At 40.0% G+C, this 24,682-nt stretch overlaps 1 protein-coding gene across 2 annotated transcripts in view; it reads left to right on the forward strand.

The window, feature by feature from the left end:
- Positions 1 to 24,682, forward strand: part of LOC135470051 (high affinity 3',5'-cyclic-AMP phosphodiesterase 7A-like) — a 96,499-nt gene that overhangs the window by 33,025 nt on the left and 38,792 nt on the right. Inside the window, exon 1 of one of the 2 annotated variants that reach the window (XM_064748761.1) lies at positions 22,566 to 22,653. The exons of the other annotated variant lie outside the window; for it this stretch is intronic. Within the exon in view, the coding sequence (XP_064604831.1) occupies positions 22,600 to 22,653 (54 nt within the window). The 5' untranslated portion in view covers positions 22,566 to 22,599. Of the gene's footprint in view, positions 1 to 22,565; positions 22,654 to 24,682 lie in introns of those variants that run through there. 2 annotated transcript variants of the gene reach the window in all.

Genomic DNA, 24,682 nt, shown 5'->3' on the forward strand with positions numbered 1-24,682 from the left:
AAATAGTAAGAGACAGCACTTTACAGACCACCCCCACCCCTCCAGAACGCCCTACAGAATCCCCTACACACATGTAAACAAACCAAGTGGGAGGTGACCACTACATACTACATACTACAGAGTATTGAGTTGGTGATTCTGTTGGTGTTTGAAAAAAAAATAAAACAAAACATTAGCCTCTTGTATCTTTCTTTATACATATACAAGTAAATGCAAAAGTGAGTAGTGATTTTAACGGGATATTAGTTATTCGTCTTCAGACCAAATTTCAACATTTAATTACACACAAAATATTCACCACTTAAGAGAGTTTAGCTTCAGGACCGCTTCTGACACGTTTGGCTGGAATTTTGACCTTATCATCCATATGATTAAAATCACATGTAAGTAGCAAGTAATTGTTTTGCAACAGCTTAAGACCATGTTTGTCAGAGAATGGAAGACTTTGAGGAGACATGAGGATGATCATTGATGAAAATACAAGGGTTTGGTGGCACGCATGTCAACGTGAGAATGCAGCTGAAATGTGGCTGTACATACCAGACAAGAACATTGAAAATCTTCCAGCATTATTCTTACATAACAAGAGAGGAAGGATCTCCAAAGTATCTATGACTACAGCCTGCATTGACTTTTGCACTCAATGCAGACAATAAACTCAAATAGTAACCAAAGTAGCTTGGAGCGTGTGTAGCTGTTGATTGGCTCATTTTTGTCAATGAACTGCCGTGAGCCAGTCCAAAAGCTCTCAAAATTGTTGACAACAAGGGTACATGATATTTGTCCAGCCCCGTTTCTCAAATGTTTTGAGTGACTTCTTGGATATGCCATGTTCACATTGCTCACTGTCTTTGGCTCAGTCGGTTAGCGCGCTAGCGCAGCGTAGTGACCCAGAAGCCTCTCACCAATGCGGTCGCTGTGAGTTCAAGACCAGCTCATGCTGGCTTCCTCTCCGGCCGTACGTGGGAAGGTCTGCCAGCAACCTGCGGATGGTCGTGGGTTTCCGCCGGGCTCTGCCCGGTTTCCACCCACCATAATGCTGGCCGCCGTCGTATAAGTGAAATATTCTTGAGTACGGCGTAAAACACCAATCAAAAAAAAAAAAAAAAAAAAAAAAAAAAAAATCACTGTCTTTGTGTTTCATGTATGCTTATATGATGTACTTGGAAAGTCTGTAGTGGAAAAAAAAAACTGGTAGAACTGAAGCATTTTTTTCTGTTGGGTTCATTAAGTACTAATGTAAGATCTGATATGTATAATCGAAGCAAAAACTGTTGGGAGTAAACCTGAATTCTCAAATGAGGGAGGCTTCGCATTTGTCCAAACCCCACTGAAATGTTTCCTTATGGGAAGCTCTTCATGATGACAGTAGGGTGGTGGGGTTGCTTAGATCTCGATCTGTTTCACACTCCGGCATCGCGTAATGGCTGTAGGGTATAACACTTGTATGACAGAACTCTTCGTCATGTCTTCTCCCATGCAGCTCTATCACCATTGGGCATGTCATGGAAGAAAGTAATGATCGTAAGGTCCACGGAGTTTGAAAGCCTGTGGTGCTATTGGCATTCTGATTAAATGTTCTGTAGAAGTTCACTGCAGTCATTCGTCTTTGGTATCGTGGTGCTGGCGTGCAATCTGTGTGTTTAATCTGGCAAGTTAAATATCAGGTTGATCATTTCAGAGCTTAAGTTGGTGAGGTTGACTACCAGTGACGTAGGTGCGCAGGGGGAGACGCAAATTTGTCCATTTTCACCGCCGCTGAATTTCCAGGTGCTGCCTGTTTTCCCCTGCCTTGTCCTATAGACCTTTATATTGTATGAAGATGTTAAGGGCTACGTTGATTGCATAGTCTTTAGCTTGATACAAGGGACATCCTACATGGTAGAGATGACGTACACTCTCTCCAGCCTTCCTGGCTACATGCTGTCAAAAACCATTATGTCAGGAAGAATACTGTGCTATTTCATTAACTGCCCTGGAAACTCCTGAGCTACCCATGTTGTCCGTTGTAGTCCAACCATCAACAATTATTTTGTATTATTAAACACTTTTTATGGGCAATAAACTTTCTCGGCTTTCAGACTCTGTTGCTTTCAAAATGGTATCTGGCAACTCAGACTGTGATTTTGATTAATAAATCTTGCAGAAATGGCCCTATCGACAATTAACTTCTTAATTTCCCAGATTGTGTATTTTTTTCATGATAGGTTGTCAGTTGTGGTTCAAATTAGCCATGCTTCAACCAACATTGTCTCCTGGCGCCAAGCAACTTAAAATGGTGCGGGTTGTTATTAAGTCATAGAAAGGCTGTTGCCTTTCTTATAAATAGGTTTTTAACATCCTGTCAAAAGTTGATGTGATTTTGCCCAGGGATCTTTATAATCCACCCCTTCCCCACCCCCTTCCCCACCCCCTTCCAACCGCTTTCCAGTCATGGACCATGAAAAATGATTAGCTTATTCATCAGACAATGCTGTGATCAATACAGACAATAGCCTGGCTGATGTGTTGACCACTGTCTTATCTTGCACGCTGTTATATATTATCAACATGACAATTTATGCTGTACACTGAAGTCTTTGAGCCTCATGGACAGGTGGCTGGTAATGCTGTATACCAACAGCCCTGGCATTTATTGATCACATGCGTGACCTTTGGTGGAAAGGTTTGAGGCAGCCATGTAAAAGACGCTGATAAGTAATTTCCGCAGTGTGGCCATTGAAAAAAGAATATACAAATGGTTAGATAGTGGCCACAGTTGCCATGCTAGGCCATTTTCAGATAGTAGGGCAATGCTGCACACAAGAAAATTGTCCAAATTCTGAAGTTATCTAGGTCCAGTTTTGTCAACATTTAAACATGACAGTTTATTACTTAGTTTAGTTTTGGAGGAATTCTTCCTTTTATTTTGGTTAGAAAAGATGTTTTGGTTTTAGCTTGCAATTAAATTCATAATTTTGAAGGTCATAAGAAAACATAGCATCCTTTGCTATCATTATTACAGTGTCAGGTTTGCAGCATTGAACATTGCTAAAAATGATTGTTGTAATAGTAGTTTTGGCTAATTGCTCTTCCGCTGCTTGTAGAATACATGTATATAGTGATATTATGAATGATTTGAATGAAGAAAAATATATAAAAAAGTAAATTGTAAGAGAAGATTTTCTGGTTCTTGACCATTAGAATTAATCCACCAACCCTAGTCACCAGCCCTATGGAGGTTTATTTAATTTGGCTCTCGGGTGTAGAAGGAAAAACCTAGTTCCTTACAATCTAAAGATCTCAGACACTGGACCTGACAAGTTTAGTGGTAGTGCAGATTTCATTATTAGCTTTTTCTACAGCATTACAGGAACACTTTTAATCTGATAATTGGCATTAGCACTATATTAGCATTAGCATTACATTAGCATTAGCATTTACTTAGCAAGACATCACAAGTTTGTAATTCAGATTTGGGGTATTTGTTGCAAAGTACAAATATTCACCCTCTATCTGCCAGATTCTGTATTCATCGTCAAATTAAGTTCTCCCAGTTATCAAGTAGTCACTGACCAAACCATGCCATTTGGCGCTGCACTAAATGCATCACTAATCTGTGTTTATTCTGATTACCCTGTGGACATAACTAGCTACGGAGGCCCTATTTGGAGGAGTAATAGGTAAATATAGATGTGTACCAATCTGATAGAAAACAGGAGATGTGGACGTACAGGAAGGTGACAAATTCTTAACCGTTTCTGTCACAATTGCATGATGACATCATGAACCACACCACCAACATGCTTCCTTGTTCAGCAAACTTTAACCAGTAATTATTGATTGATATGTGCACCTGACACGACATCTCAAAGGCGCTAGATGTTTATTGCAATGTTGGGCATCAGTATTTAACCGGTAATAAGCTCGTAACTTTTCTGGGAGACAGTAACCCCAAGATGAGTGTTTTGTTGATGTATTGATTTTATGAGTTTTTATCTTCTGGGAAGAAGATGAGGGGAGGTGAATTTATGATGGGATGAGTGGAACGAAGGAGGTGATTTGGTTTGAGTGGGGTGGGGGGTGGGAGCACCCTAGCATAATCAATTAACCAAATGATTCGGACTGGAAGCACCATTGTAAAGATGGCATGCTGTAATGACAAACTGATAGTAAGGTTTAATCAGGAAATTGACTTGTACATCCTCACATCCCCATTGTGTAGAAGAGGAATGTTTGGAGTCTGCTACAGGTTGACCTGTCTCCATTTTTCAGCTGTCACCATGAGGGCACACATTACAGGTGGATGCCTCTTCTGTAGGGCAACAGGGTTAGGGGTACTATACACGTATCTGAGCTACCATCTGAGTAGGAGGGACTGACAGTACTATGGGGAGATTATCTTATTCTGTACTATAGGGAAACTCCTTCTGTATTACAGGGGCATTTCATGATTTTGTACTACAGGGTTGTCACAGGATTGAGATGTTTGATATATCGAGCTGTTTAAACTGATGAGGTCTATTACAAAAATTGAGATCAATATCATTTCATTAATCATGTGAAATATAGAAGTGGATAGAAAACAAAAAAGGATTAATTATGTGTTAGGACTTATGAATATTTGTGATCTTTGTGGTAACCAGGAGGCACTTTTGACAAAGATGTTGCATTTGTACGATAAATAAATGTCACATGCCGCTTTGTGAAAGTAACCCCAGGGCTCAATTTGCGGTAATAACCGTAATGAAAATGACCAGATGTTAATTAACTCCTGCAGAGAGATTGATTCTATAGGATGTTGGGGTCTGTACTAACAGGTTATAGGGGGATTGATTCTGTACAATATAGGATGTTGGGGTCTGTACTAACAGGCTATAGGGGGATTGATTCTGTACTATATAGGCTGTTGGGGTCTGTACTAACAGACTATAGGGGGATTGATTCTGTACTATATAGGATGTTGGGGTCTGTACTTAAAGACTATAGGGGGATTGATTCTGTACAATATAGGATGTTGGGTCTGTACTACAGGCTATAGGAGGATTGATTCTGTACAACATAAGATGTTGGGGCCTGTACTAACAGACTATAGGGGGATTGATTCTGTACAACATAGGCTGTTGGGGCCTGTACTGTGAAACTTAGAGGAATGGATTCTGTACATGGCATGATTGTCTATAGAGACTGGATTCTGTACATGGTATGAATGTCTGTAGGGGAGGGATTCTGTACATGGTATGATTGTCTATAGGGGGATGGATTCTGTACATGAGATGATTGTCCATAGGGGGATGGATTCTGTACATGGGATGATTGTCTACAGGGCGATGGATTCTGTACATGGTATGATTGTCTATAGGGGGATGGATTCTCTACATGGGATGATTGTCTATAGGGGGATGGATTCTGTACATGGGATGATGGTCCATAGGGGGATGGATTCTGTACATGGGATGATTGTTTACAGGGCGATGGATTCTGTACATGGTATGATTGTCTATAGGGGGATGGATTCTGTACATGGGATAATTGTCTATAGGGGGATGGATTCTGTACATGGGATGATTGTCTACAGGGGGATGGATTCTGTACATGGGATGATTGTCTATAGGGGGATGGATTCTGTACATTGGATGATTGTCTATAGGGGGATGGATTCTGTACATGGTATGATTGTCTATAGGGGGATGGATTCTGTACATGAGATGATTGTCTATAGGGGGATGGATTCTGTACATGAGATGATTGTCTATAGGGGGATGGATTCTGTACATGGGATGATTGTCTATAGGGAGATGGATTCTGTACATGGTATGATTGTCTATAGGGGGATAGATTCTGTACATGGGATAATTGTCTATAGAGGATGGATTCTGTACATGGGATGATTGTCTATAGGGGGATGGATTCTGTACATTGGATGATTGTCTATAGGGGGATGGATTCTGTACATGAGATGATTGTCTATAGAGGATGGATTCTGTACATGGGATGATTGTCTATAGGGGGATGGATTCTGTACATGGGATGATTGTCTATAGGGGGATGGATTCTGTACATTGGATGATTGTCTATAGGGGGATGGATTCTGTACATGGTATGATTGTCTATAGGGGGATGTATTCTGTTCATGGGATGATTGTCTACAGGGGGATGGATTCTGTACATGAGATGATTGTCTATAGGGGGATGGATTCTGTACATGGGATGATTGTCTACAGGGGGATGGATTCTGTACATGGGATGATTGTCTATAGGGGGATGGATTCTGTACATTGGATGATTGTCTATAGGGGGGTGGATTCTGTACATTGGATGATTGTCTATAGGGGGATGGATTCTGTGCATGGTATGATTGTCTATAGGGGGATGGATTCTGTACATGGGATGATTGTCTATAGGGGGATGGATTCTGTACATGGTATGATTGTCTATAGGGGGATGGATTCTGTTCAAAGCATAAACAAGAGATTGTTACAAACCACCTACATGCAAGTCAAAGTTAAGCTGTCCTAAAATGTTTCTTCATGTCTGAACACACTTCTGAATAAAGTTTTAATACATATTTCATTGGTCATGTTTGTTAAAATAAATAATCTGCATTGTACTTATCATAACAGAGATAGGAGAATACAGTGTCATCAACAACAACAACATAACAACAACAGCTCTTAGCTTGTTGAGTGTTTTTTATAGCTGTTCTCACATTAGAGTTTATTACATCCGATAGCTGTGTTTGTCCATGTATCTCATTGAAGATACAACATAGAACAAACATGATTTGTACTGAGTATTTTGAGAAATGGCTTCTTTTTATGTTTGTAAAATAAGAAAGATTTATTTTAGCCTTGTTGAATAGACAATGTATTTCTGGTGTTCTTATGAGTCAGAGGGAGGTTGGTAAATATACTTCAGTGTCAAAATGCAAGAACTCATACAGAGGTAACAATTAATGAGCAAAACATATCCAGTATTTTTTTTTTTTTTTATTCTGAAAATAAGTTGCAGATACCTGTGTAAACTGCTCTGCACATCACTTGTGTAATGTTGATGATAAAAAAATGAGCAGATACATGTATGTGTGGCAAGTACATGTAGATCATCTCACATCGTATATAGGATCTTTTTTCTGCAGATGTTGAATGAGAATTGACATTTATAGATGTTCATACAGTAACAATGACATGTAATTTGTTGTGTGGGACGAAGACAGATAAGTTTCTACAGGCTTTGTGGATTTACAGGGTGAAATGGATCAACATTTGGTATTTACATACTGGCATGTATATGTAATATTGAGTTAAGTGTAGATATTGATGATCACTTAATAGTGTTGTGACTTTATTGGGAGGGCATGCTGTAGTACACATCATGTAAATTGTGTCCATGCGTCTCTGCATGTATGTATTCACATGCTTGAGGTTTTGTTTTTTTAGTTATTAGGTGTTTAGTCATTAGATGTGTGTACATACATGTAGGCTGTGTCTTCTTGTGGTAGGGCGAGTCCATGCCGCCAAAGTGCTGCCATCACTGAAGTATCATGCTGAAGACACCAGACATGACACCCCACCCAGTCACACTATACTGACACAGTCCAACCAGTCCAGTTTCCTTGCTCGAACCTCTCAGTGCTGAGCACCAAATGAGGCAGCAACAATTACAACTTTTAAAGCCTTTGGTATGACCCGGACTCCTACTCTGTTTTAATAGTAGATTGATTAAATTTGCATGCACATTTATGGTCATGTTGGTTACTTTTGCACTTCATCACTGCTGTGTACATGATGCACACAAACATGTATTTTACACACAAGTACAATTCCCTTGGCATCTCTCCAGAAGCAGCACTGTTTGCTAAATCTGGATTAAAATTTAGCATATAGGAATTAACCAGAGAAAATCAGCTCTTCTCAGTACAAGAGGTGACAAGAATTCTGACGTTCAGATTTATGTGGGCTGATCAATCTACAGGTACATTGTAGTCTATGTATTGTAGAGATTACATGTTAATCTGCAGGTACATTGTAGTCTATGTATTGCAGAGATTACATGTTAATCTACAGGTACATTGTAGTCTATGTATTGTAGAGATTACATGTTAATCTACAGGTACATTGTAGTCTATGTATTGCAGAGTTTACATGTTAATCTGCAGATACATTGTAGTCTATGTATTGCAGAGATTACATGTTAATCTACAGGTACATTGTAGTCTATGTATTGTAGAGATTACATGTTAATGTACAGGTACATTGTAGTCTATGTATTGTAGAGATTACATGTTAATGTACAGGTACATTGTAGTCTATGTATTGTAAAGATTACATATTAATCTACAGGTACATTGTAGTCTATGTATTTTAGAGATTACATGTTAATCTATAGGTACATCGTAGTATATGTATTGTAGAGATTACATATATTCTGGAAACTATGGCTATATCTTAATAACATTTTTTTTTCTTTTTTTCACAAATACGTTTTACACATATGTTCATTCTTATTTGGCCTATTTTAAGTGTACTGATATATACTTACATGTATACAGTTTACACATACTGATAGAGGGGTAAATGTGTCTATGATGGAACAGCCAATTTATCCCAAGACCTGGTTCTTCCACGTACATGTACATATCACCATATATAAAGTGCTGTTTTGTGTTGGAATGACGTTTTGGGAATTGGCCTCGTGATTGTTGCCTTGGAACATCTATTTTGGTTGAGGTTTAGTATATGAATGTCTGTTTTGATGCCCAGATATATGCATCTAAACATTTGCATTTGAGTTTGTTTATGTATAAATGCCCCTTTTTTGTCAAAAAAAAAAAACAAACAAAGCATACAAAACACAACACAGAATGGTTTATAAAATATTCTGAACTTGTTTTTCCTAGTTCATGATACATGTACATGTATGTTGAATTGGTATAGCCCTATATTCATCTGTACATGTCATGTCATGGCGTTAGTAAAATAAAATAACCACAGGTCATAAAGCATATAGGAATCCATAAGTGAGGTAGATGTACATGTATTTGCTACTGGATGGTACAGTTATGTTAGATCATCCATCCATTGGGAGCGACAGCTGACACACATGTGTTAATAGGTAATAAATGATTACAATCCAGGTATCCATGTTCATATCAATCAACAGGTAATTAGCTACATTTACCTGAGTGATTTAAGGTTTACAAGTGCATCTCATTTGTGTTTGTGGAATTGCTATTTTGATAGTGGATAGTTTACAATGTATCCATATCCATATCATAGTCATTGATGGGACAGATATGTTTAGTTTTTGATGATAAATTTGCATGGTTCGTCTGATCAGTGTATGGTATCTGGAGGTGTATGGCAGATGTGTGTGCTAGAATTTGTGGGATGTTTATTGGTGGCCATCATGTAAAGCATTGGAGGTTGTGTTGGTGATAATTTACAGCTCTTGCCTGAGTTGGCCATCAGCGTACATGTGGATTATGAAGCGTGTGTGTGCAGATATCATTGTGGATCTCTCCACGGTGGAGTGTGCAGCACTTGAGGGGAAGTGTGCAGATATCATTGTGGATCTCTCCACGGTGGAGTGTGCAGCACTTGAGGGGAAGTGTGCAGATATCAGTGTGAATCTCTCCTCGGTGGAGTGTGCAGCACTTGAGGGGAAGTGTGCAGATATCAGTGTGGATCTCTCCACGGTGGAGTGTGCAGCACTTGAGGGGAAGTGTGCAGATATCAGTGTGGATCTCTCCACGGTGGAGTGTGCAGCACTTGAGGGGAAGTGTGCAGATATCAGTGTGGATCTCTCCACGGTGGAGTGTGCACCACTTGAGGGGAAGTGTGCAGATATCATTGTGGATCTCTCCACGGTGGAGTGTGCAGCACTTGAGGGGAAGTGTGCAGATATCAGTGTGGATCTCTCCACTGTGGAGTGTGCAGCACTTGAGGGGAAGCAGAAGGAGTGAGCACAAACCTTGAACAACACACGCATGTTATTTCTTATTTCCTGTCACAGCACCTCCCCAATGGAGGAAGACACTTACAACCCTTGAAGACATTTCTCCAGTTTCCATTCATAACCGCGAAAAGGCCATTTTGTTCTTTTACTGCTCGAGACATGGCAAGTTGTATTAGGCAGGACAATGGCAGAGATAGATTCAGGCTGTCACCACAGTCTGTGACAGTAACATCAGCAACAGCTCCGTCCGTACACGTTCGTGTACCTAAGTCTAGTGTATGAATAGTTGAGAAGAAGTGCACATGATTATCACAGGTCAGTTCTGTCATCCAGTGTTAATAAGACACAGAAGCTTGCTGGTAATACAAGTATAATCATTGACTTTACTGAAGGGTCAGTCAGTCAGTCAGTCAGCCAGCCAGCCAGCTGAATACATTGTGTAATGCTGCCAGGTTATTATGTGGATAATGCTCGGCTCATTATTGACATCTTTCACGTGGCCATGTATTGACTTACACTGTAGCGTTACAAGTCATCTCCAGATTGTCACAGTTACTGTTATATCGCAGCATACATGCAGGCCAGCTTCTCTCTTCTGTTCGCCTCTTCCCATTAATATGCCTCCAATTTAGTACAACTCCCCCATTGCCCAGAAAGTGCAGATATCTAATATAGATTTTCCTTGCGGTGGTCTCAAATTCACTGAGCACAAATTTCATCTTCAAGCCCAGACAGGAAACTGCTCGAGTTGACAATTACTTCCGGTTGGCCTATCAGCAGCTGGTACCCCGTAGGGTGACATAAGTGAGGGTATGAGGTCGTAATGTAGGCAGCCATACACTGTTTACCATAATACATTACACTGTGGGCGCATTGTGTGCTTCAGTCTGCTGTTATTGAATATTCGTGGACCATTGACTAAAAATACAATATATTCATTTGGTTGACTCTCCAGTGCAATTAGTGTTCGGGGTCTGATAGTAGTAGACTTTTCAAACCATTTCCTCTGGTGAAGCATTAGATAAATGCACCTTCATCATAAACCTAGCGTTCCGTCATCATAAACCCGTGTTCTAACGGCAGGGTACAGGTACACGGTCAGAGAGCAGGATTTTAACGTGTAATAACCGTAAGCCACATCTCCTTGAACAGAGAGTGGTGGAGAAGCAACAAAGACGTCAATACTGTGGCAGGGTAACAACAGGTTTCTGGCATCTCTTGGACATGGCTGGCTGAGAGGGGTGACAGAGAGTATAGATCTGGACAGTGAATGGTTGTGTGTGCGTGATCGTCCAGCAGTACAACCACAGCCTTGACCAATAGAGAGCTCTGGGGGCCGGCTAAGACCGGAGCTGACGACCATGATCAATGTGGAGTGGGTGGGGAAATCGGTTAGGTGTGTGTCAGACCGGCCATCAGACAGTGTACTGGGTACAGGAGGCAGAGCTACTGCTATCACAGATGTGCATGATGACGGTGAATGCTATGTGTGGGAATGTGCATGGACAGAGGTGCCCGCGCATCAAGAAACTCGAACCATTATAATGTGTGTGCATGCAGCCGTCTACCTGGGATAATTGCTCACCTTTACCCATGGGGCTGCTTCAGCGATGGTTCACTGTCCAAATGTGGTGTCATAATATCTGTGGTCAGTGTGAGGAATATGTGCTGAGCTGTATTGCAAATATTCAGTATTCACCTCGCTAATATAGAAGGGGCCTTACAGCTGCAGGTTGGCACATGTTTCCCAATGTTCTGATCTCCTTAAGACTGCTTCAGGTTTGAGTACAGTTAATCGGGTGGTAGAGGAATACAAGGTTGGCTTATATTCCCAGGTACTGCAGGTACTGCTACTTCAGATACTGCTGGCCATTGTTGATAAGACTGTCAAATTAAGTGAGGTAATATGCGTTAATTGAGCTAATCAGCCAATAATGGCTCCATTGACAAGTCTGAGGAGGACCTCATTGTTGCTGGTCTGCCACTGATTTACTGGCTCAGGGCTTATCATGGTCAGCCCCTGCCTTTCACATGCACCTGGCTCTATTAGTTTCCACACTTAAACATGGGTCTGCCTTATAGTGTTCAGTCTTTTACACTGTAAACCTGGACAGACATCTTCTCTTGGAACCAAAGTTGGCACCAGAAACCTGGATTGTTAAGCCTTGTCAACTGCAGCTATTCAGAACAGCAGAAGACTGTAAGACTTTCTTCTCAAATCACATAGGAGTGAAACATATGGGATTTTACAGAGGTGTGAAAGGCATTGAACCATATGCCTCCAATCATCCACTCTGTCCATGTGACAGCACAGTCTTCTGACTATTGTATTGGTCAGAGGCCATTCATTGACATATTGACAGACCTTTGTGAATCACTGCCTGCACATGGACCTCTGCAGTCATCTACTGGAGCATGCTATGGACAATACCAGGTGAATATTAATGACTTTCTGGGAGGGACGTGCATGTGTTAGGACAGTTATGTACCAGTATCTATCTAATGCAGCCAGGACTGTGTCAAGAACATTCTCTGTACCACTTGTCTGAGACAGGGGACACCTTCCACCTTACTGTCTTCAGGGCGCCAGAACATTACCTGTCTTAAAGCAGACTCTGTCTGCTCTCCCTGTGATTTGACTGGGGATTCAGTACTGCACACCTGGAATGGATGGAAGATGAAATTAAAAGTGACAGCTGATTAATTCACTACTAGGTGTACGTATACATGGAGTGATTTTGTGGAGATAGTTTGGGTAAGCATCTGGGCTGTTCATATCTGCCTCCATGTTACTGTTTCAGCAGATGCGCCTTGGCTCACTGTACAGTGAGTCTGATATACCTTGCCATGATCCCATTCACAACATGTTTGTGTTGGGGCAAAAACGGACTAGCTTACGGCTGGCAGGATGTGGCCTTGATCCCATCAGCGCAGAGTGGTGATCTCGTCCCAGCGTCAGCTACTCCAGGGCAGGATGGCACTCAGGTGAGTTCAGGTGTTTAGCGCTTGCTTGCTGTCAGTTTGTCTGCTCATCCATCCATCTATCCATCTATCTGGATGGAAATGGCTGTTCTGGTATGGGACTACATGTGTGGTTACCATACCATGACACTAATTTGACCATATCGTTCAAGACCTTATCCTCTCTTTCATGTAGGTGAATTTTATACAGTTGATAAGAACATTGTGACAATTGGCCACTCTTTCTGGCAAACTTATCTCAGTCAAAATGTGCTAGAAAACCAGATTTGTCTCCTGTGTGTGTGTGCTTTTTTTTCTTAGTGATTAAGTTATTTTATCCTCAAGGAAAATTAAATGAAATGTTTTTGTCAAATACTTGGTTTACCAAGCGTTGCCATGCGGCTTCAGGAAGCTTAAATTTACATGTATGTATGTGTTACTCTCACTCATGGAGTTTCAGTGAGAGTTAATTCTCGTGACACATGCTCCTTGAAGGTGTTACATTTGCTGGTGTCAACAGTTCAAATTTCCTGAACTCTAGTCCTAGAACTCAAGACCAGATGTCCTGCACCGGGTCACTGTTTGTTAAATTTACTGAGCGACACCCTCATTACAATAAATACACCTATATACATACTTTCTATCAGTGACATACTGATAATTGAAATTACCTGCACACAAAGCATGCTAATATTTTTTTTACTACTCTTAACCTTTTTATTCTTTTTCATTATATACATATTTTTCCCCTAGCTCTGACCTGTTTAATCCATGGAGAGATTATAAATTATAGCAAACGTAGCTGGCATGCAATATGAACCCAAACAAGATATTAACCCCTTTCCAGACTTTGAGAAAATCCTCAGTTAAAATAAACTCTACGACATCACTGAAGACTTATTCTTTGAAGTCATCAACTGTTTGAATGCCAGAACTGGTGGTGATAACATATTCAACATTTGGACATTTTCACATGCTGAGTGAATGTGCATTACAAGCAGATAAATTGACTTGTATGTGGAGTTATAGGGCTGTGCATTATATAGGCCTGTGTACTTGGTCAACCATTCTGCCTTTTGTACATGTGGCTAAATTACCTCAGGACAACACAATACTGATTTTTGCAGTATTTCATGCAGTGCACATGTATGACATTACTTTTGCAAATACTATGCGTTTGTTGTAGATATGTATATAAAAGCAGGTGAATTCAAGGTTAGGGGTCAATATAATATGTCTACTGTGTAGTGTCCATTTAGCTAGACCTCCTAGGGGTGAGTTGTACACTTGTTCATGTAGCTAGACCTCCTTGGAGTGAGTTATGCACTCTTCCAAGCCTCATTTGTCCATGTAGCGAGACTTCCTTGGAGTGAGTTATGCACTCTTCCTAGCCTCACATGTTCATGTAGCTAGACCTCCTTGGAGTGAGTTATACACTCTTCCAAGCCTCACATGTTCATTTAGCTAGACCTCCTTGGAGTGAGTTATGCGCTCTTCCAAGCCTCACATGTCCATTTAGCTAGACCTCCTTGGAGTGAGTTATGCACTCTTCCAAGCCTCACATGTCCATTTAGCTAGACCTCCTTGGAGTGAGTTATGCACTCTTCCTAGCCTCACATGTTCATGTAGCTAGACCTCCTTGGAGTGAGTTATGCACTCTTCCAAGCCTCACATGTTCATGTAGCTAAACCTCCTTGGAGTGAGTTATACACCCTTCCAAGCCTCACTTGTCCATTTAGCTAGACCTCCTTGGAGTGAGTTATGCACTCTTCCAAGCCTCACTTGTTCATGTAGCTAGACCTCCTTGGAGTGAGTTATGCACTCTTCCAAGCCTCACTTGTTCATGTAGCTAGATCTCCTTGGAGTGAGTTATACACTCTTCCAAGCCTCACTTGTCCATTTAGCTAGACCTCCTTGGAGTTAGTTATACACTTGTCCATTTAGCTAGACCTCCTTGGCGTGAGTTATACACTTGTTCATGTAGCTAGACCTCCTTGGAGTGAGTTATACACTTGTTCATGTAGCTAGACCTCCTTGGAGTTAGTTATACACTTGTCCATTTAGCTAGACCTCCTTGGAGTTAGTTATACACTTGTTCATGTAGCTAGACCTCCTTGGAGTGAGTTATACACTTGTTCATGTAGCTAGACCTCCTTGGAGTTAGTTATACACTTGTTCATGTAGCGAGACCTCCTTGGAGTGAGTTATGCACTCTTCCTAGCCTCACATGTTCATGTAGCTAGACCTCCTTGGAGTGAGTTATACACTCTTCCAAGCCTCACATGTTCATTTAGCTAGACCTCCTTGGAGTTAGTTATACACTTGTCCATTTAGCTAGACCTCCTTGGAGTGAGTTATGCGCTCTTCCAAGCCTCACATGTCCATTTAGCTAGACCTCCTTGGAGTGAGTTATGCACTCTTCCAAGCCTCACATGTCCATTTAGCTAGACCTCCTTGGAGTGAGTTATGCACTCTTCCTAGCCTCACTTGTCCATTTAGCTAGACCTCCTTAGAGTGAGTTATGCACTTGTTCATGTAGCTAGACCTCCTTGGAGTTAGTTATGCACTTGTTCATGTAGCTAGACCTCCTTGGAGTTAGTTATACACTTGTTCATGTAGCTAGTCCTCCTTGGAGTTAGTTATACACTTGTTCATGTAGCTAGACCTCCTTGGCGTGAGTTATACACTTGTTCATGTAGCTAGACCTCCTTGGAGTTAGTTATACACTTGTCCATGTAGCTAGACCTCCTTGGAGTGAGTTATGCACTCTTCCTAGCCTCACTTGTCCATTTAGCTAGACCTCCTTAGAGTGAGTTATGCACTTGTTCATGTAGCTAGACCTCCTTAGAATGAGTTATGCACTTGTTCATGTAGCTAGACCTCCTTGGAGTTAGTTATACACTTGTTCATGTAGCTAGACCTCCTTGGAGTGAGTTATACACTTGTTCATGTAGCTAGACCTCCTTAGAGTGAGTTTTACACTTGTTCATGTAGTGAGACCTCCTTGGAGTTAGTTATACACTCTTCAACACTGATCTGTCGCTGATGTTGTCTTAATGTTGGTTAATGATTTATGTGTTTTTGTCTCAGGATCAAGAAGGAGATCTATACGCAAGGCATTGAGTGAAGGGTTTTGTAAGACAGTTAATGATTCTGCATTATTCCTGTAGAAATGCCCCTTTAGCTGTTATAGTTTTGACATTGACATTAATGTGGGAATCTTTATACCGTCTCATATGTGTCCTAGATAGTCCTAAAATTACTTGCAGTCATTTACTTTGTGGTAGTTTCCAGTTTAGAAACAATGAGCTTACAAGTTTTGTTTCAGATATCATACATATAATATCGAGGAAAGCAAAAAATTTTGTGATTTTCAATTTTACTCATACATGCATATAACATTAGAACTATGTGTAACACTAGATTTGTTGTACGTGTATAGCGGAAAGTTTACCAATGAGTCTGATACTGCAGGTGGAATACAACAATGTAGAAATTGAAAAGGTTTTTTGTGTTTTTTTCAGAGGAAATATGTTTACCCTTTAAACTAAGCACTGAGAATGTGATGAAGGTTGATAGATCTGGATCTATTCACTAAACTGCCATTGAAGCCCACCAACCAATGGCACATGGTAGATCTTTAATATTCTAAAATTAGAATACAAACACAGCTAAGATGATGGTTTTTAGGTAGATTATCAGAATAGTCATTGAAACTTTGCTTAACTTTATACCATGCCTGGCAGCTAGTTGCAGAAAAATAACAGGAAAAATTTTCAGAAATGTGCGTTATCTAAAATGCATGTACTCAATCATACGTGCACCTGACCACCATATACCAGTCATACGTGCACCTGACCACCAATCATACGTGCACCTGACCACCATATACCAGTCATACGTGCACATGACCACCAATCATACGTGCACCTGACCACCATATATCAATTAGAGTCATTTAGAATAAAACAGACAAGTCAAGTAAACAACTAAAACCATTCTGCCAGCATATTTGTCTCTTTTTCTTTTCTGAAATAACTGCAATTTAAATACGTTCTACATGCATGTGACCTGGTCTGTAGTCTTGTTTCATAATCATTAGCACTATTATAAAAACTAATTCCCATACATCATTGCAATGACCACTTTGTTGGCAAAGTGTTTGAGTTTCCAGAATCATGTGTGAAATTGTTATGGTGTTAGAGAAAGCCAGCTAGTTAATCTCAGGTGGTAATTGTCACCTGCTGAGGACAGCTGGTGAGAACATTGTGTAGGTATTGGCGATTGTACAACACCTTTATTTCTACCTATAATCATAGGGCTATATAATAATCTGATAATAATCTGATCAGCTGTTTTGCAGGTTAAGCAGGTTAAGTTGTATCATTGTAAAACAGGTGTATTGTATACATGTATTGTATATTAGAGGTAGCGGTACATGTGGATCTATGGACAGTTCTGCTTGGCAATCTGCTTACCATGCAGTGCTGGTATACATGTAGGTAAGCCATACTACACAGCCAGATTTTCAACAAGTGTAAACTTGGAGATATTTTTAAGGTTAATCTGACGTAGAAAAGATTATTAGCATTGACAATGTAGTAAATACATACATATTTGTTGGGTTCAAACACAAATCATCGAGGTTAATATTACTGCTCACTAAAGTGGTCCTGGATTATGAAGGATTAGGATTTGTCACGTGGATCAACGTTAGGTAGGTTAGCTATGTGCATACTTGTTTGTTCCATACCGTCTACCTGAAAACAGCAAGTCTGGCAGTTGTACAGATGGCTAATGGCTAACAATTCCCCATAGTCATGTGCAAATCTTCTGTTCCATTTTGGATGCTATGCCAAATGTACATACCATCATCAAAAGCCAGGCTGTTCTGGTCTGACTGTTATGGATTGCTGCTTGTGATGTTGATGCCTTAAGTCACTGAAGATCTCTGCACCACAAATACACTTTTTTAGTATTTCAAGGTAAATTGTAGAATGGAAATGAGTATACTGTGTGTATTTTTTAAATTGTATCTACAAATGTTGTCTGTTCTTGCACCAGACTTACATTGACCTGAAAAGGCTTTATTGTAGTTGCCAGGCTGTAGCAGAGGGGACTATGGGTTGATGATGTGGCCATGTTTGTTTGTTGTGGACTTTGTTAACAGCTAACTAAACCAGTGTGGGTAATGCATGTATTTCAAAGGCAATATTTCCAGAATGATTTTTGTATTGGTGTGGACGGGACATTTAATTTTCTTGGAAATGAACATAGAGGAAAATGTTAGAATACATGTACACAGGTTCCTGTACATGTAGCTGTAGAACAATTAAGTTAGTTCAACCAAGGGTCTGTCTTAGACCCAGCCACCAAGTTTTGCTCGTATCCAGACTGTTTGGTAAGTAGTCCAAAGAAGAATTGACATTATGTCACTCGTCATGAAGGACTTTTTGATAAGTTATAATGTGTTCACTCCATAGTTTCAATGTTTGACCCCATGTGTGATCATGTGTGTGATCATGTGTGTGATCATGTGTGTGATCATGGGTGTGATCATGTGCATGATCATGTGCGTGATGATGTGTGTGTGATCATGTATGTGATCATGTGCGTGAGCATGTATGTGATCATGGGTGTGATCATGTATGTGATCATGTGCGTGAGCATGTATGTGATCATGTGTGTGATCATGTATGTGATCATGTGCGTGAGCATGTGTGTGATCATGTGCGTGAGCATGTGTGTGATCATGTGCGTGAGCATGTGTGTGATCATGTATGTGATCATGTGCGTGAGCATGTGTGTGATCATGTGCGTGATCATGTGCGTGAGCATGTGTGTGATCATGTGCGTGATCATATGTGATTCTTATTTAGTCGGCTGTCATGCTTGGAATAACTTTTTGGTCGCAGTGTCTGCAACATTACTTCAGAAACTAAAATAACTTTGAATGATTGCAGCTGCTTTTTTATGAATATGTGTATATTGACTTCCTGAATGTTTTAATAAAGGAATTATGTACATGTACTCTGTGAGTGCTTAGTCATGAATTGCTATAGAGGGCCCTTGAGAAGTTGACAAAATTTTACTCTCTTTACAAGGAATGGTTCATTTTCAGTCCAATTCAATAATAGATCTGTTCTATCAACAACTGCAGGAGTGAATACATTCTGATGTGAAGGTATTACATGTACAAAAGTTAAAGTTTCTCTGACTAATAAAATCATCTTTTATTGCCTAAAAACTTGTAGCCAGTATGTGATAGTTTTTCAGAACTTTGCTATAATTTACATGTATTCTCTTTTACAATTTTACAGATACATTTATGTGATCAGCATGAAAATTGTGAGAAATAAAGCAGTTAAAAATAAATGATTATCTTCATTCAAAGCAGGGGGCCTCCGTGGCTCAGTCGGTTAGCGCGCTAGCGCAGCGTAGTGACCCAGAAGCCTCTCACCAATGCGGTCGCTGTGAGTTCAAGACCAGCTCATGCTGGCTTCCTCTCCGGCCGTACGTGGAAAGGTCTGCCAGCAACCTGCGGATGGTCGTGGGTTTTCCTCGGGCTGAGCCCGGTTTCCACCCACCATAATGTTGGCCGCCGTCGTATAAGTGAAATATACTTGAGTACGGCGTAAAACACCAATCAAAAAAAAAAAAAAAAAAAAAAATCATTCAAAGCAAGATTATAAAAGATGTTGGTAAATTGACAAAATTTGTATACTAGGTTCGGCAAGTCACTCTTATAACAGATCTGCAAAATACTGTAACTGAGTAAAAAGCAAATACAAAATTGGCAGGTATCGCATTAAAGTATGTCAGTTATGGAAATACACCGTAACATTTGGAACACATGCCAGTTAGCCAGCTGCTTCACTGTTTATTCACCAGAGAATCATATACAAGCTGTATGCCATTTGTCTTCTCACGCAGGGGATGACAATTACATGCTGTGTACCAGTGTGGATGTACACCTTATGTAGATGGTGTCTAAGCAAAGCTCGAGGGCAATCATGATTAAACAGTGACACGGTTGGCATTTAGAATATACAGCCATGAACCTAGTAAGGCAATACAGAACATTTACAGTAATGGCCCCGTGGAAAGTGCTACAAAACCATCTGATGGTAGTCAGGATGTCCTGGAAAGGTCAGGGCTGGCTGTTGCTTGGCTATTGTCTCACCAGCAGATGGTTCAATGCATGTGCAACTGTTTGGCGACCGCGATTGTTACACCCTATATGCCCAGAACCATACTAAATAATACAGCGACACATGAGACATGCCAGACTGTGGCAAAATAAAAGTGCAGAAATGTCAGTGAGCATGAGGCTTGATATTCTATATCAATTAAGTGAGAGTTAGTATTACCTGTATTAACTCTGTAAACAAGTCTGTATTATGAAGTACAGTCAAATGGCCATCAAAACAAAAAAAAGGCTTTTCCCTAGTTTTTATTCGGGATATCAATCTGATGAGTTTTTTTTTCTTTCTTCATGTTAATTTTTTTTAAATCCCAGTATTTTTTATGAAGGAAAATTGTAAAAAGTAAGAATTGCCAACCGATCTACCCTATTTTTTGGCCAATAGGGTCAGATTATGCCCATGAGTTTTTTTAAGAATGGCTGATGTAAGTCTACACTTCATTCTCTGCTGTCAGAACCAATATGTTTTCTTCACCGCTTTCTCCTTTCCAACATGTAACACTGTTAATTATTAAGTTGGATCATTTTCCAAACTTCCTGAATTAGAACTGTGAATATCTGCCTGATTGCACTGCATTTTATGTTGTTGATGCACTATGGTGGGAGGAAACCCGGGGGAAACCCACGACCATCCTCAGGTTTTGATGCACTATAAATTTCTGCACTGCTAGTTGCACCTAGTTAAAATATATCAGAATTTTTGTCTGTTTTGGATAGAACTGAAGACTTTTTTGAACGTGTTACTTCCTACCCTCTTGGAGGTTACCAAGGTAACAGAATGCCCTGACTTCACATCCAGCACCTAAAGCTCAAAAGAATGGTGGTCATGCTAGATTGATTTTTTTGATATGTTGTAGAAAAAAGTGCAAGCTGCATGAAGCGGTATGGCATTGTACCACAGACATTTACACTCGTGTAACCTAGAAGTTTATATTTAGCTTTAACTAAATCTCTCTATTATATGAACAAGTGTTAACTGATCACACAAGAGATATAAACAATCAAGTAAGTTTTCATACTTTTTTTTTGAGGGGGGGGGGGGGGTAAAGCAGGACACTTTTAGGATAGTCGGGTGGGTAATATTCTTTTTGTGTGTGTATGTTTGTCTAATTTTAGGAACCAGCTGAAAATTTAGAGTATTGTGTAATAAATAAAAGAGTTGTACATGCATTAGCCTGTAATATATGTGACTTAACCAGCTGTGAAATTTACACCATATCATGATTTTACCTGATGATCATTAATTGATATATTAACATTAGGCATTCATTTTTAGATCTGTATACGACACATGTACCTCTGGTCATGGTACTATATTTGTTAACCATTCAAACACTTTATCCTTCTGATTATGTCACATTTTTGTTAATTTACTCTGGAAAGTTATTTTTTTAACTCTTCAACCAAAATATACTTGATAGTGATTGGCTAATGCTTTAATGCCCCATAATTCTCTTGTCTATTGGAGTTTTCCACACACACAAAAATGTCGTTTTGTGAAACCCATGGTGTGTTACTAATTGAAATGTGTGTTATGTAGATAGATAAATATGGCTGTTTGACAAGGGAGTGTTAATGGAGGGGCATTTGAGCTCATGGATGTGACCACACTATTGAAGTCTGTTTGTATGTTGTGTAAATTACCCATCCTACAGGAAGTACATCTCAATCAACATCAAACCACTTTTTAAAATAGACTGCTTTTTTCCCCAGCCGTTTTACATAAGTTTTCATTTTAGAGCTGTAGAGAATTTGCTGTTGACTAAATCTATAAGATTGATATCCAGTGGATGGTGTCATTGAAGTGCACAGTTGTTGTCCTGCTTTCCCTCGCCTCTTTGCTCACTGTGCTCTGGGCGCTGTGGCGTGTAATGTAGCCACTGCTAATTGTCCACTCTGACACGAGAAAAACTGGCTCGCGTTACAGGCACGTGGCACTGTGTTGTAATCCGTGTAAATCACCTTAAGCCAACATAAGCGACGCATGGATAACAGTGTGTTCTCTTTTACAGCACAACATGTGTCTATATTTGACATAATAAATCCCTCTGGGTGTCAGTTCTTTCGTCTTTATAAGGTCTGTGGTAGACTCACTATTTCTCAGTATAAATGTTAACTCAGTAACTTCATCTGACTAAGCATTGTTAAGTGACATAAGTAACAGTTCACTGTAATCCACTATCAGTTAGCCAGAGTATTTGTGGACTGATTGCGATCTGGTTAGGAGAAGTACTGTAGCAGACACTGACTGAACCGAAAGGAAAAATGAAGCTGTACCTGCTGCCCCGGTTTAGTGTTTCAGGATATGACATCAAGGTATTGCACAAATTCTGCTGCTGTCTTTGTCATACTGAAGGTTGGCTCTGTGTAAGTCATGTACAATTGACAATGTATATGTAGTTACATTCATAGTCACTGTCTACACTGCATGGCTCATGTTTCCTAGCTTGATCATTTGTATCATTCTACCTACCTGGCTCAGTTCTCTATAACATAACATGAGGGCTAGACGCCACACTGGTAATCCATGTCACTATGAACAGCAGATGAAGGTACTGTATCAATTGTATCTATAAGTGTATAGTTAAAACTGACTAGATGTATTGTGTGTATTCTCGCAGTTTTCATTTACAGAACTGTAGGAACGCAGGACTAGAAATATTATATAACTTAAGGTCATATTTTACATTAACTTACAAGTACAACCTGTTGGTATTAATTTTTATATATTAAGCGTTTAATTATATGTACACAAACTTCAAAAATATGTGTATAGGTGTATGTTACTGGTTGCAGTTACATCGAGTTAGAGGTGTGTACTTTATAGTGCTTAGCTAATTAGTTATTTTTAACCTTCCTTCATTTTAAGTTACATTTAAAATATAGCCTGGGAGTCGGAATTTTCCCCTCACTCATCATCTAACATCATGAGCACGGGTTATTAGGGGTCCATGCTATCCTAGCAGGATACCTCTTGATAGCCTTCAGATTATTATTATTATTATTATCATTATTTAATACTGCACAATTTCTGAGAATATCTTGACCTCAGAATTATGAATGTCAGTGAATTTTTTCTGTTCTAGTTGTGGTTTTGACGTAATCACCAAAAAACTTTGTCGAAATAGTTCCATTTTTCTCCAAAATTCAACCTGCAAGAGCACATGAAACTTGTCACTGAAACTGTCCAGCTGCCTGTGGTTCAAATCCAGATAATTCCTGCCAATGTTTTTGTAATTTTTATCCCATTTTCATGAACTTTATTAACATCAGATGTGGGAAAAGACAAGTAGCATGGACCCCAGCAATGCTGCTGGAAAAGCGCTTTAATTTAATTGTGCACTGCTAATTTATTTTTCCTTGCAGAGGGTGTCTTTCTCCTTTTACTTGACATTTTGGGACAAATCTGTTTCACTTAATCCGTATTGAAAATGAGAACTATAGAGAACATCATCATACGTCACGATGACCCAGTGGTGGAGATCACGGCCTGTCCTAGAGGTTACCTGCTCTCTCACCTGCTCTCTCACCTGTCCAAATATCCGAGCTCTCACCTCGCATACTTTTCCTGGTCACTAGCCAGTTATGCTTGATGTATAGCCTTCTTCCCGGGACATGTGAGGGAGATGCCAGTTGTAGTTATCTTAATATTTCTCCTTTGCTCATATAGGGGTGCCTTGATTCGGTCTCCTTATAGCTGAAGAAACATCATACTGCTGAAAAAATCCAATCCTAGCTCTGAATTCATCTTATCCGACATGACGGTGAAAAATGTTATCCTCTCTGAAAGCATCTTATCTGAGTTGAAAAAGTGTTGTTGTGGCTGATAAATTGCTTGACTGGCCGTGACATCTGCTTTTGCATGCTATCTATCTGTAGAATTACTGCTCTTTATTAATATTTAGTTATCATTTTTAAACGTAAAATGTCAGGATTTCCTTTATACTTTATTATTACATAATTTATTATTATAATGACTCAGGTCTGACCCATTCATTTGTTTTATGTTATGGAGACAAAACTTTCAGTAAAGGTGATAACGAGAAAAGTGGATACAGAAGTTTTGAAAAAAAGGATTGGAGTACGATATTATTAACCTATGAGCTCCAGACACAAATCATTTAGAGATAAATATGTAGAGTAAGCAGAGATCATGTAATGAGTGCATTGTAAGATGACTGTACCTGGAGATCGGGAACAGACATCAGTATGTACACAGTATTGTCACACGACAACGACCTACGGAGGAAAAGCATGTTCAGTAACTGAGGACAAGGATCGAGTAAGAAGTGACCTACATCCTTGTGTGCAGTCCTCTTGCCCCATACACTCCTTGTACCTGAGAACATGTGATCACATAGCCACAGGGGACAGGGAACTCACTTCCTGACCTCTCTACCCCTACCCCTTACTTCATCCTCACTGATGAGCTCCTTGGCTGCTGAGAGTCATCAAGGGTTGTGTGTAGACAGAGGTGGACTGCATAGGATAGAGGATGAGTTTCAGAGCTGGTCCTGCTCCTCACACTGCTGTCTCTGCGCTTTTCCCACTGACTGACTGACTGATTGACTGATCGGCAGA

Source organism: Liolophura sinensis, chromosome 7 (genome assembly GCF_032854445.1).
Source record: "Liolophura sinensis isolate JHLJ2023 chromosome 7, CUHK_Ljap_v2, whole genome shotgun sequence".
NCBI lineage: Eukaryota > Metazoa > Mollusca > Polyplacophora > Chitonida > Chitonidae > Liolophura > Liolophura sinensis.